Source organism: Lepidochelys kempii, chromosome 8, assembly GCF_965140265.1.
Source record: "Lepidochelys kempii isolate rLepKem1 chromosome 8, rLepKem1.hap2, whole genome shotgun sequence".
Classification (NCBI taxonomy): Eukaryota; Metazoa; Chordata; order Testudines; family Cheloniidae; genus Lepidochelys; species Lepidochelys kempii.
The window spans coordinates 78,439,885-78,454,928 of record NC_133263.1 but is presented as its reverse complement, the minus strand read 5'-3'; the positions used below and the strand labels follow the sequence as shown (position 1 = coordinate 78,454,928).

General features: G+C 41.4%; 1 protein-coding gene across 10 annotated transcripts in view; it reads right to left on the bottom strand.

The window, feature by feature from the left end:
- The window catches only part of COL24A1 (collagen type XXIV alpha 1 chain), a 241,328-nt gene that overhangs the window by 207,641 nt on the left and 18,643 nt on the right, over window positions 1-15,044 (bottom strand). For all 10 annotated transcript variants that reach the window (XR_012160423.1, XR_012160422.1, XM_073357181.1 and 7 more), the window contains exon 3: window positions 5,551-6,866. Coding sequence is in view for 8 of the 10 variants with exons in the window: in XM_073357181.1 (XP_073213282.1) it covers window positions 5,551-6,866 (1,316 nt within the window). In the remaining 2 variants the exon portion in view is untranslated. The remainder of the gene's footprint in view (window positions 1-5,550; window positions 6,867-15,044) is intronic.

Below are 15,044 nucleotides of genomic sequence, written 5' to 3'. Positions count from 1 at the left end.
GATGCCTTTGAAAAGGAATTGGATAAACAAGAAAGACGCCGGCGAGTTTCTGCGATTCATAATTGTAGTGAAGCATTATTCGAGAGAAAGTTTCGGGAAGGTTTGGGGAAGACATGATGGAGTCTACTGGTAGACTAAAAGTTAGGTCTGTTTTTGAGGCCATTTACAGCTACCCACACTGCATTCAGGCTGCCTGTAGAATTGCTTCGAGCATGCCAACAACTCAAGCTAGTGTAGAATGACTGTTTTCGGCTTTAAAGTTAATTTTAAATGATTTGTGGCAGGCTATGAAAGACAACTTGATTGCTGCAATAATTTTTTACAGAATGAATTATGAATGATTCCAGTTTGTATCATTGTTGATGAAATTTAAATTGTTTTAAAAGTCTGAATAAAAATAATGTTTTTTTTCAAAATTACAGTATGCACTTTTCTATTTAGTTAAAAATTAATTTGAATCGGAGCGTGGAGCAGAGTCGGAGAGGAGCTGGAGCAGTCACTATTGGTGCCGGAGTGGAGCTGGAGCGGAGCAATTAAAAAATTTGATTGATCGAAATCCCTGAATTCATATTCATGTTTGATTTCAACTCTGCCTTCTAGCCAATCTTGTAAAACACCTAAGTTCTGATAAAGCAATGTATAGTCCTGAAATAAAAGAATCTTTCAGCATTATGTAGAATTATTATTATGCCACTTCATTTTCAAAACTTCCAGCCAAAAATAATGGCAAACACTTCTCCCTACAAATTGCATGGAAGTGCATCATGAACCACAATGAGAGGGTATCCAATCAATTGTGTGACTGGTCTCCTTCTCCTTCAGTTCTGGAAATCTCTTCCATGGTGAATTAGGCAGGCTAGAATTTCCAGGATTGCTACAGTGATACCATTAACATCAGAGGACTGTATGCAAGGCATCATGTACCAGATCCAAGTTTTACAGCAAAATCCCCTGGTTTCTAACACAAGCCAGTGCAGTGAACTGGAAATTGTCACATCTTCACGGAAATTCAAAAATTTAAGCTTTGTTTAATTAAGTATGAAAATAAATAATACATAATTATAGTACATCTTCCATTATTGATTTTGCTATTAGATTCTGCTGATAGTATTCTGGCCCTAAATTTCCAATAAACTGGAAGAGATGAGGATGGAGGTTTTTGAAACTGAAGACATGGGGTATTTGGAAAGTCAAGGTAGGTGACTTACAATTGTGCAATAAGCACATTAGCTCAGTTTCCATTAAAATGGCCAGCAGTGGAACAGTTAAAAATGATGACATTTACTTAACTTGTCATATTTATGTTTCAAGTCAACAGCCTCTTTGGGGGAGGGACCATCTTTTTCTTCTATGTTTGTACAGTGCCTAACACAATGGGGTCCTGGTCCATGACTGAGGCCCACACAGGTTACTGCAATACAACAGCCCACTGAGGTGAATGAGACAGTTCTTAGTCAGGAAGACAACAGTGCTCCAATCTGCACTCACCCATATTTGGAAGGGGATTTTTTCAATCATACATAAAAAAACCCACTAGCACTTATGCATTTATTGAGATTTATAAAAAAATACTAAAGAAAAGGGTGCCTAACCATACGCTATCCATAAATGAAAGCTTAAATTTCGGTAGCAAAGGGTGAATTCCATAGCTGTGGGATCATGGAATACAGGGGCCCTAATTATACTAGGCAAGAGTCGGTTAGGATGGATGATTATAAAGCTAAAGCAAAGTTGAGGAGTTTGCAAACCACAAAAGCAAGTTATTGCTTGTCAACTCTAATAGATTAAAAATTATTTCTGTGTTGAATCCTCAAAAAAAGGTTCAAACCAGCCATGACATAATGAAAAAAATATTTTTTTTCCATGTCTCGTCAGCATTTTCTTACTGTGAGGGAACTTTGAAAGTTCTTTGCTGCTGCTTCCTCCGGTTTTCCAGTGATGAGATTTTAGGGGTGGGGCTTACATGAATCTATTCAAGTGTTGGTTTGGAGGTGAATTACTGTTCAAGGGAGCAGACTTAGTGAGGAAACAGAGTGATGTGACTGAATAGATAAGAACCAGACTATCACTGGCTCCTCCAGAGGTGTACAAGACTCAGAGAGGGAGCAAAAGAACATTCCCCATGGAATAGGGGCCAATCAGAGTGGCAGTCCCTGTGTTCTTCTGGATTTACAGGCTGCATGCCTCCAAAAACTTATTGTAGAGAAGGCTATGATCCCTTCAGGAGGAAGGTCTTGTGGTGAAGGCATTGGACTGGAACTCAGGAGACCTAGGCTAAATTCCTGGCTCTTTCACAGATTCCCTCTGGGTTACCTTGAGTAAGATACTTAGGATCTATGACCCAACAAAGAACATAAAAATGTAAGACTAGCCACACTGGGTCAGACCAAAGGTCCATCCAGCCCAGCATCCCATCCTCTGACAGCAGCCAATGCCAGGTGCCCCAGAGGGAATGAACAGAACAGGTAATCATCAAGTGATCCATTCCCAAGCACATTTAACTTTAAGCATGCACGTGGTCTCATTTATTTCAATAGGAGTACTCACATGCTTAAGTTAAGCTCATGCCTAAGTGTTTTGCTAGATCAGACCCTTAATTTTTCTGCATTTTCCAGGTCACCGTCTATAAAGCGGGGATATTAACATTTCCTTTGTCTGTCTTGTCTATTTAGATTACAAGACCTCTGAATCACAGACTGTCTCCTACTACATGTATGAACAGCACCAAGCACAAGGGGGCCCTGATTCTGGTTGAGGCCCCCAGTGCTATTGTAGTATCAAGAATAAATAATAATATGCCCCATGAATATTTCAGTGCTATTTGTGAAAGAACAGATTTGATTTTTCTGACTGACTGAAATCTTGTCATGCAATTTTTGCATTATCCTTTCCAATTCAACACAATCTATTGGTGGTTATAAAATATCCTCATCTTTAAAGACAACAATTAACAACATCTTGATGACAGCCAAGGACTTAATGATATAACTATAGAAATATTGTTACAAAGGGCAAAAACAACAAAATGAAGGCCTGGCATCATATGCAGGGCAAGCAAGCAAGATCACTCATGGATTATCTTTAAATTAGTTTTTTAACACATCGTTTCCCAATTGTCTCTCTAGCCCTTAGCATCTGGATCTTGTTTAAAATAGAAATTGGGCTCTTAGATAGGATTTTTAGTTGCTGATGACTAGTTTTCTGAAAAGATGTCTGCTGAGCTGAGAGAGAATACACACACTAAATTTATGGACATATTCAAACATATTAGAGGCTGTCTGACATATATCAAATAACTTTCCAGTAATAACCACAAACACACAGAGGAGCACTAGTGGAATTATCTACTCCATGCTATGGTTTCTGGACCTCAACCAGAAACTCAAATAAGAATCAGCTATCGTATTATTCAAGTTAAGCATGCTGGGAAACATTCTACAGTCAGCCTGCAATCTCACATGAATTAGTTTCTATCTGCATATATTAGGAAGGTGTTTGGATATTGCACATATAAAATAAGACGACAATTAAGTTCACATTAAAGAAATACAAACATGCATTTTCATACATTTCTGAAGTTGCTTATCACAATAATTAATTACATGCATTTTGTGATGGAACTGCAAAGCAAGGGACTGCAACTCCCATCAGCCCCCTCCCCACAGCACTTCCCTTTCTCCTTCCCAGGTAAGGTAGTGACTGGGCTCAGCCTGTAGTGTAGGGCAGCGGTATGGAAACAAGGAGGCAGGGAAGCTGAGGCAGTGACCTGTGGCAAGCAGAGAGTTGGAGAGAAACTGGAGGCAGGAACAGATGCAGAGCCGCATGTGGAACAGGCTGCGAGTGCTGGACATTACCGAGGGTGCAGGTCTGTGTGGACTGAAGGGGAAGCAGCAGCTGGGCGTGGAGACAGTGCGGAGGGGCCTCAATAAGAGACATGAACTGAGCCTGGTTTGGAAAGCTGCAAGCCCCTATTTTCTTGGTATAGAAACTGGACTGGAGAGGGCAATCCCAGCACCAGGCATGAAGAGCCCTGACTCTCAATTGGACTGCCCCCAGGGGCCCACCCAATCAAGAACCACTATTGCTTACTTTGAACTGTAACTGTTTAAGCTTCTGTACCACGGATATTTGCAACCTTTCCCTTTCCCACTAGCCCTAGTAAAATAACCTTTCCCTTGGCCATGTATCTAGGTTGTTACTGGAACCCACCAGGGCTAGCGCCTACAAGGCCAGCTGTTGATGCACCTAGAGAACTTACCTCCCAGTCACAGTACCTCTAACACACTACTGGTGTCCTATTAGAGTTGTCAGTTTTGGTTGGACATATTCCTGGAGGTTTCATCACATGACAATCTTTAAAGATTAATCTTTAATGCCTGGAGGGCTGGCAACCCCATGCTAGGGCAGGGGTTCCTGAACTTGGTTCGTGGCTTGTCCAGGGCAAGCCCCTGGCAGGCTGCGAGATGCTTTGTTTACCTGAGCATCTGCAGGTACGGCCACTCACAGCTCCCAGTGGCTGCAGTTTGCCATTCCCGGCCAATGGGAGCTGCGAGCAGCTGTACCTGGGGACGCTCAGGTAAACAAGGCATCTCGCGGCCCACCAGGGGCTTATCCTGAACAAGTCGTAAACCAAGTTTGGGAACCCCTGCCCTAGGGGCTTGGGCTACAGAGTGGCCTCAATAATTAGAATTTTAATTAATGTCAAAATGCTCTAAATATATGGTTATATTCAGATCCCACAGGAATGGCATTTCTGATTTAGATTTTGTGCTCTGTCTCATGCAAATATTTTCTACCTGAATAAACTGGTTTGTGATCATGTGATTATAACCTCTAAGCATATGTTTACACTGCAATTAAAACCCTGTGGCTGGCCTATGCCAGCTGACTTGGGCTCGTGGGACTTGGACTAAGGGGCTGTTTAACTGTGGTGCAAACACTCAGGCTCAGGCTGGAGCCTGGGATCCAGGACCCTGCAAGATGGGAGGGTCCAGAGCTCAGGCTGCAGCCTGAGCCCAACAGCTACACTGCAACTAGACAGCCCCTTAGCCAAAGTCAGCTGGCATGGGCCAGCCATAGGTGTCTAACTGCAGTGTAGACATACCCTAAGAGTGCTGCTCATCTGAGAATCTTATATCATTCTGATAATAAATTCATTTATTTTCTTTGGTTCATTTTATCCATTCTTGTCATGCTTTAGTCTTAACACTTATGTACTGTATGCATTAACCCTATAATTTTATTAAGTAGCTATTTATATCTAGTGCAATTATAAATATGTTGCTGCATTTCAAATAAAAAAGGCAACATATCTGGTTTGTTTATCATTTTACCAGAATTGAGTGTCTTCGTACTCTGTCAGTGTATAAAAAAATACATTTATGCCAAAATTACATTCTGGACAGCACATCTTATGGCAACCATACATTTATACAGTACATTAAGAAGTTTCTGTCTCAGTTTTGACATACTTTTCAGGGCTTATTTCAGACCCTTCTGTTAAATGTGTGTTGCTGTAGTATATTAATGTTTATAATAAAGACAACTTACTGGAGGTCCAGTTTCTCCTTTTGGCCCTCTTGAATTCTCCATTTCAAATACTTTGTTAAGATCTTCATAATCATAATTGTAACTTTCAACATCAATTTCATAACCGTTTTCTGCAGCATAAGTCTCATCAGCATCAAATGCACCTTCCTCCCATGGATTGAGCTGATTATCCAAAGACAGGTCTACAGTAGCCCTGTATAGTGTTGTGTTTAAGATTTGCTGAATTTCCAGGGGTTCATCTAAAAGCTGCTTGGCCTTTACCTGTGTTTTCATATCTTTGATCTTACTCTGTTTTACAGAAGAAATGAGGGGGAGCTCACTTTTTCCACCTGCATCTTCTGTAGCATTATCTGAATTATTTTGAGGTGATCCCAGTTTTTTTTTGCTGCCATTCCTCTTTTTGCTCAAGCCCTGTTGATGAATTGACAGACTAAAGTTTTCCTGGACACTTGCTTCAGGTCTAATTGTTGTGGACTGAGGTTCAGATTTTGCAAGCTCTGATGGAGTAACAGTTCTTAACGCCAAGGATTCTGGTAGGGTATGGATTGGTGCAGTGTTGTTAATAGGAAGGTTTAATGCTTCTTTCTGTGTATAAAATGATTTATGTTCAGATTGGGTGTTGTCACCAAACTGTCTCCTTGGAAAGTGTACAGACACCCCAGCTGATGTGTCGGGAGGTGCTGGCAAAGATCGGTATGTTTCAGCTTGGCGACATTGCTGTTTTACGTATTTACAATAGTTTGCAGAGGCTTGTGCAGAGGGGATAATATCCAGTTGACATATTACTCCTTCAAAGCTGACAGACTGAGAGTTCATCCGTCCTAAGGTAAACAAACCATCCAAATCAAATATCTGTACTTTAGAAAGTGTTTCCCTGCTGTAATATTTCTTTCCACACTCAGCAAACATTGAGACTGTCTTGTCTCTAATGTCAATAGCAAATGAATGCCATTGTTCATCATGAATACTGTAATCAAAATATACAGACTGCTTCCCTCCAATATATACCACTACCTTCTTTGGTAGCAACTGTACACCAAACTGCAGTCTGTTTTTGTCCCTAATACTGAAAAGAAAAGCATTGTTTACTCTATAAGAGTGTAGCCCAATCAACAATGTGAACTGATTCACTAGACTTGATGGTATGACTTGAGTGATAGGGGATTCAATGTGTGCATCTCTGGTTAAAACAACGCCTGATGCTGTTAAGCGAACCCCCTGAGGTAACGGAACAGATGACAAGGGCATTGTAGACACTGCTGATGGATGTTGTATGTCTTTCCCACCAAGGCCTAACTGATGAAGAACATCTATGCCTGCAAAAGAAACAAAAAGGGGGGGGGGGATGTATTATTGTTTTATTTCATTCATATGTTCATAAATTGATATATATGCATATATAGCATGTAGACACACACACACACACACACCCTAATATCAATACCAGCATCTGAATAAAATTATACTTCACAGAATGAATGTACTGTATACTATTAGGTCACTAAATCCCAAAGGAAGATGCATCAGTCAGTGATATAAATGGAGAGCAGAAACCTGACTAAAGTCAGCTAAACTGATGAACAAAACAATCCCCAACTTGTCTTTTAAAAACTAAGACCCAGCTTGTCTTCTCACTTGGTTCACCCACAGGAGGTGCTATGAGGGGAGGAATCTATGTGATGATTCCTTCATAGAGACACCCTCCCCACCCCATGCACAATATCATCCTATGGGGGAGGGGAGTTGCCCTCTCCACAAAAGTCCCACTCCCAAATTTGACAGGAATTGAGGCAGAGAGTACCCTTGCTTCCACTTTGGTTCTGGCCTCCTACACTCCCCTGGCTTTGTGATAGAATGGCCCCACTGCAGGCATTTTGCCAAGGACTCACCCAAGACATAACTCCTGCTGCTGTATAACATGGAGATTGAGAACTGTCCATGTAAATTTATTCCCAGTACTACAGTGGGATTACAACTTGGTGAGAACACCCTCATAGCACTCTACACTCCAATAAGCTCCCAAAACTTAAAACATGGAGCAGCTAATTTACAAAATGGAACAATTCCAAACTCCTGTCCTCTCTCCGTTTTCCAATAGACTGAAAGCAGAATCCCCACTTCCTCTAAATTCACATGCTCACTACCAATCTGCCACTTTCAAGATGGCAAAAGGTCATGTATTACTTACATACCACCACAGCACCTAACTTTTAAATACTTATTTTAAATTAGACAAAACATGCTGCACTTTTTTCTGTTAACCACCCATGCTACAATGCTTTACCCTGTGGCATAAATAGCATTATTGAAAACACAAGGTAGAATTTTGTTTAAAGAGGGACAACCAGCATATTAGCACAGCAACAGCTCACCAAGTACCATAAGGGAACCTCAGGTTAGGCAGAGAGGTAAGCCTGACAGCAGAGATATTGAGTGTATTGTGGATATGCTGCATTTGGTACATGAGGAGGAGAGCTGCTGCCATTCCATCAAGGTGCCCCATTCACCACCCACCACGCAGTAATGAGTCTGGCTTCGAACGAATGGGATAGCCATCAGTTGCAGATATCTGTGCCACGGGACAGTCAGAGGAAGAGGAAAATGAAGATTTCCCCAGAGGAACAAAAGGTGGTGTCTTAATTACAACATGTTTGTATTCCTCTTCCTCTGCTGAGTTTACTCGTAAAGAGCATAGATGAGGTAAGCCGTGGAGAAGCTGTCTGACCATGCAAAAGAGGAATAGGCCAGGTAAGGGAGGGGAATCAGCAGGACAAAAGTGCCAGTGCTCTCCATCTTTTGGCTCTTGGGCTAAAAAGTCCCCATCCTGCCCCCATCCTTTCTGTTAATCAAGAGGCTGCAGCTATACAGAAATGATTTAAACTAAGATTGCATTCTAGTGGAATAGAGAAAAATGTTGTAATACATTAACATATAGCACTCACGAGATTGCTGCTACAACTGTGTGGGTCACTTCAGAAGAATCCTTGCAGTACAGTGTAGTTTTGGCTCTGAGTGTGAAATAAAAGCCTATTTCCTCCCAGAGGGTGGATATATTCTGATCAATTAATAGAGATGAGAGAATTTGCCTCTAGTTGAATTTGTTTGGTATCCAAATAGCTGGACCAAGCTATTACCCCTGACTGGAGAGAGATTAGCATTTTCCATCGTATTTTGGCAGAGGGTACTTTGTGCTATGTAATTTGTGTTTGTATTATGCAAATAAAGCTGAGGCTTTTTAACTATTAAGTGGTTTAAATGAAATTGGGAGCAGCCAATGGAGGCTAAGGATTTTTGCCAAGGTTAAGGAAGTGGAGGCACAACTACAAATAAAATAAAAAGACAGTAATTGAAACAAATGGATATTCATAATTTTTAGTGGATATTAGATTTCCTTTTCCAGCTCTCCCACTCTCTGTTTACTGAACACATTAGTAGCAAATGTTAAGAATAGACACATCTTGGCTCAGCTTCTATAGAAAATACAAAAAAGCTGAAGATTTCCTTGGAAGCGTTTTAAAAATTGGAACCAAAAGCATAAACCTGAGTGCACTGTACAGCTTGAAAATTAATTACACACCTTGCAGTGGTTCTAGTCCTGTTAGAAAGTTTGCAGTAGTGCCAAGATTGTACTGGCAGGTAGCCAGCACAGACAGGGGCAAGCAAAAGCACATCTTCGGAGAAAATCATAGATACCTGCCAATTTCTCAGGATGCCACAAAGTAATTAATTTATCCAGGCTGTATTTTAATCCATCATAAACTAATAGCAAATACTTGCTATGCAACTGCCAAATTTAATGCATGGGGTAATGAAAAATCATGATTTGCCACAGGCTAGATTCTGTTTAGTCATGACATGTGTGCACAGGGGGAAGAAGTATTTGCATTGCTCTAGCAAAGACCAGGTAAAATTACAGCCTCTATGCTCTGGGGAGTGCAGGTGCTCCCCTGGGGAAATGACACCCCAAAGGAGGCAGCTGCCATGGCTCTGTCCCCTCTACGCACTGGCCAGCTGAGGTGGTTGGCTGCACAGGATGGAACAAATTGCACCCCACAAAAGGTTTGGTGCTACCCCCAGGGGCAGTGTCCCCCTAATTCCAGGCTGGGCCTAAATGTCACATTTAAACTCTATAAACACCTTACGTTTGTGATGGATTGTGTTTGTGTTTGCAAAACGACATGCGTAAGCATGGACTTTGTCAGAAGGATTATGAGTTGAAGGATAAATCAAAGATGGCTCAAACAAACTGGGCTATTAATAATTTTTTTTTAAATCATTGTACATTAAAAATACTGTACCTCCCTCTGAAGTAATAACAAAACTGCCCAAAGTCAGGCAGTTCAAATGTAAAGATTACATGGATGGACTTAATACAATCCTATTGCCTTTAGAAATACAGTACAGGAAGAAGGCCCTCAATAACCTAGCTAAGAGTTTCCCTCTTAAAAATGCATCAGCACAATATTATCACAGAGCTTGATTGTGTCAGTTACACTGAGCCCAGAGAAAGGGGCAGCAGTGATGTCAGGTGCCACACTGCCCTAGGGGAACACTAGGAGGCATTGTGCTTCAAAGAGCCAGACTGTCACCCAGAGCTTAGAGGCTACTTGTCTGCTGCCACACTCCTTAGTTGGGTGCAGTATACTCCCTCCAATGCAGCCAGCCTCCTCCATTGGCCAGTGCGTGTGGTGTTTGGCCTGGGGAGGGAAAAATGAAGCTCTGGCCCTGGCTTCTTTAGGGTACTGTGCACCACCAAAGGAATAGGTCCAGAGTGCAGGGATTACAATTCTTTCTGGCCCTTGCATGGGCTGTGGAAGGGGGACCACAGCTCCTTATGCTGCCCGCATCCCACTATTGTGCACCCATCTAAGAACCAGGCAGAATCTGGCCCATAATGGTTGACTAGATAGCTCAGAGGATTTGTAATAGGATATAGACCCTTTCATCCCCAGATCAATGACCAAAAGTTACTACTTCATGATGGCTATTCAATGGCCTGTGGGAATGAGTTTTGTGGTCTTAACAGTTCAGTACATGTGCCCAAATCACAAAAATCATCACTACAACTGGAACCTAGCAGGTGAAGAACTGAAGGGCCATGGACTCTGAGCTGCACTCCCACCTCTAGAGGTTAACCTTCTCGATAGTTGTTGTGATACATTGTAGGGGAGGTAGTATAGGAAGACTACTTGATGAATGAATCAAAGATTTCAGTTTACTGAGCTTTAAAAGAAATTATGAATAAACAAGTTAATGAGCAGCAGTCATTTTGTACATTAAATGGAGAACTGTCTAAGATGGCAAGCATCCTGTGACTGCAAAACTCCAAGTTAAATATCCTTATCCATCAACATGAGTACTGTAACCTTGCAGTGTTTTTATCCTTATAATTCTAAAATAATTAATATTCACTTTCATTTCATGGCATTTTTGTTAATAAACTGTATGGGTGGAAATGTCACTGGTGAATCTGGTTGTCATTTAAGGAAGTGAGAAGAGTAAACATGGATATCACAGCAGAGGTGAGCTAAAAGGCGGACTGTTTGCTGAGACACTTGAAATCTGCAGCACACAAACTTTCTAAAGTCAGCGTGAGTGGGAGTGAAAGTCATGTTAGTATCTGTGTCAACAACCCCCTAGAGAAATTGTGCTCAATTCTTGGTTCCTCATTCTGTTTATTTTGAAAATTACCTGATGCCCCAAGAGTTCTTAGAGGCTATTCTCTTAGTTTGCTGAGACACAAAAGCAGGGTAAATTTAGTTTTTATTGTTCCAAAGAATGGAAAAAAGAATCTCTCTAATTCCATCATAAAAGAATAATGGAAAAAGGAAAAGAACCAAAGATCCTCATGAAAAAGAAAGGATAAATGCTTTTTACACCCGCAATATACTAGTTTCCTCCGAACAAGTAGCAGCTCAGGAGAGGGCTAAACACAAAGCAAATGCAGAATGAAAAAATGACACAAAAGATTAAGTAGCAACAAATCACCCCAACTATACTTCTATACTTGCACTGTCTATGTCCTACTATGCAGCTACAAACTCTGTTTCTGGATATTTGATTTCTGGTCAGGTGTGTGGTCCCTTTTGAATACATTCAGTTTGGTTTTAGCTTTCAAAATTCATCATTGGTTTTAGGAACACGTAATCCTCTGAACTCTTTCCCCATTATGAAAGCCATTATTTTTCTATACCCATTAAAGGTCAGTTGTTTTCCCTTATGTATGTCTGCACATCATCTGTCTTCACCTACTCTTTTACCCAATAAATAAGAGCATATTTGTCACACACATTGCTATGGCTCATCTTGTTAAAACTATTTGTTTTAGCTTTTGCAGCCTGATGCTTTTTCTCCTTCTCCCCCTAATGCCCTGCAAAATTCATGCAGTTGTTCCATCACTGGGAGTATGGGGGGAGGAGGGGTGGAATAAACTTTGGCTCTGTCTCTTCCCTATCCACCAATAGTAGTGAAGACCACTGAAAAACCAACAGCTCCCCCCACCTGCCAGTTGTTGCCCACTGAAAACTGCAAAATTTAAAGTTTTTTGTGTTTTTCAACTAAAACCTCAAAAAATTGCCAAAAATGGATATTAACGTGTCAAAATGGAAACAACCATCAAAAAGCCATTTTCCACTGAAAAATACATTGCCAGAAAATTTTCAGCCGGCTCTAGGCACCACACTGGGAGTCAGGTGATCTGGATGCCCAGTTCACCAGCAGATATATAATCATAACAGCCACAAATAATGACAGCACAAGAGCCTGAAACTGTAGTGTTGTGTGGCAACAGGGACATATGTAACACTGTCAGGATACAGCACCCTGATTGTTTTATGGCTCTGCATTTCCATCCAATCTTCAGGAGTGCTGGCACATTTTGTATAGTGGGAGTGCTCAGAGCCATTGAACCAAACTGTAAAGCCTGGGTATGATGAAACCACCTTAAGACAGGGGGTGTGGCAGCACCCCCAGTACCCTTAGTTCCAACACCTGTGCCTATCTCATCTCTTTTTGCTATCCTTGCCACTCGTGGCAACTGTGAGGATGAGCTACTTGGGCTGTCCTTCCCACTTCAGCCCTCCTAAGGTGTACCCTTCTAGCTGTTTGGCTCTACTCTGCAGTGAGTAAGTGTGACTGGCCAGCTCAACATCACTGTGCAAGTCCAGTTGCTACACACTCCCTATGCTGCGGCAGGTTTTAGTTAACATGGGGAGCACTCCTCTGACTGATGCTTGAGACCTAGCGGAATAAGTAGAGCAGTGAGTACCAATTAGACCTGTGGGCTGTGCATGCAGAATTCCCCAGACTGACTTGTGGCTTAGGCCCCATACAGACAAGGACATTTACACAATGCATTGCTTCTCAAGCAATGTGTGCATAGCTGCCTTGTACGAACAAGAGAGGAGGCAATGCATATTAATTACTCCACCCAGCAACATAATGTTTGGCAGAATAACTACCAATATAACCTCTCCTTTCAACATATAAGTCAGAAACCAAGTACCAAGATATTCTTAATGGGTGGCATCTGAATCTTTGGCAAACTCCCTAGATAACTCTGTGAACAGCTTAGTACTGTCTCTGGATCTGCTATGTAGTTCGACAGAGGGATAGGCTGCTTGACCTGTCTGTCTTTTTGCTGCTTCTTTCTTTGAATTTCTTTTGATTCTGAGAAATCTAAGCAATTTTCTCTTTCACAATATGGTTCCTCACACATCATTCTGCAATCTATCATACATTTCAGCCACTTCTTAAAGAGAGATTTTTAGGAACTGAAATTTTGCAGGCATGGGTATCTCAATATGTCCTGATGCTTTTTCTTATTTAAAATACCCACATACGCTTTAAAGCAGAAAACTTTTATAAATCAGTTGCTTTGTATGTATAACTACTTTTTATAGCCTTTTATATTACTATCTCAAAGAATCACATGGTAGGCAAAATTCATGCTTGTGCAGGCTGCCATCGCACAGCCCTACATATTAATTTGGTCCCAATTAAGCCCTTAATATAGATTCATAGATACTAAGGTCAGAAGGGACCAAATATAGGACTTAAATAAAACTGAAGTGTAGCATAGGACATCTGCTTTAGGGGAGATTTTCATTTAAGGAAATTTCCCATTGAGTTACATGGAACTGATATCAGCTACAAAGGGGCTAATGTCTACAACAGTGCAATGACAGCTGTAGCAAGATTTCTTCATGAAACATGTTATAAAAACAAAAGGAGTATTTGTGGCACCTTAGAGACTAACAGATTTATTTGAGCATAAGCTTTCGTGAGCTACAGCTCACTTCATCAAGAAATTCAAAAAGAAGAATGTTACATTTGTTACCTAAGCCAAGGGAAGAATGGGCTTCAGAACTAAGGATTAGGCTCTGAGTAAGAGGTCACAATAAACTTCAGCAGAAGAACAGTAATGTTCTTGTTGTGCCCAAGTAATGATGTTTTTCTGCAAACTTCCATATATTTGATGGGTTAAGTTACAACTTTCACTATCTTTCAATGCAATTTGGGGGGTTCTTTTCACTTTGCAGTGTGCGCTTAACAATTAATTCTATTAGAATGGTGTCCCCAGCCTCTGCTTGCCAGAAGCTGGGAATGGGCGCCAGGGGATGGATCACGTGATGTGTACCTGTTCTGTTCATTCCCTCTGGGGCACCTGGCATTGGCCACTGTCAGAAGACAGGATACTGGGCTAGATGGATCTTTGGTCTGACCCAGTATGGCCATTTTTATGTTCATGTCCATAGAGGGGCAAACAAACACCTTTGAAAGTTCATTTGCTTATGTGGATGTGAAATACACAGAACATTTTCTTCTTGATGCATCAGAAATGGCTCCTCTTATCTGCTTTTTCCTCTAACCGGGGAGCATGCAGCTGGGGTAGAAAATCACATGATTCCAAATCACGCTGCCGCTGCTGAATATTTATTTTATCTACATAGACTTCTAAGAAGAGGTGTGCATCCTAAGCTCTAGGCATCCTTGGCAATCATTTTAAACCCACCAATATAAACATAAAACCTGCAGCAATCTCCACTGTACACAGCAGTAATTAGATAGTACTTACAGCAAAGTAAAGGTGCAAAAACTAACTAATGATAGCTCCTCAGCAAAATCCCCTTCCCCAAATCCCTTTTAGAAGGCAAGCTTTTCAGTGTGCCCTAGGAATTAACAAGTGGGAAGCAAGTTCCAAAGCCAAAAGGTTCTCAAATACTGCGATGAGAGGGCTACAGAAGTGGATAAACGGCAAGATAAAATGCCCTGCCAAAAACTCCCTCCCTGATGCTCAAAGAGTGTCAGCTTGAGTGCTTCCACCGATCTCAGCTGTGGCAGTGTGGCACAGAGACAAGCAGTCTGGGAAGTATGCAGGTGCAAGGCCAGTTAGGGTTTTATAGGCAGACCACAAAGCAAGGGTGTAACATGCTCCTGCTGAGATACCTGCTAAGCATGAAGCACACTCTGTATCTACCACCTTCAGTTCCTGC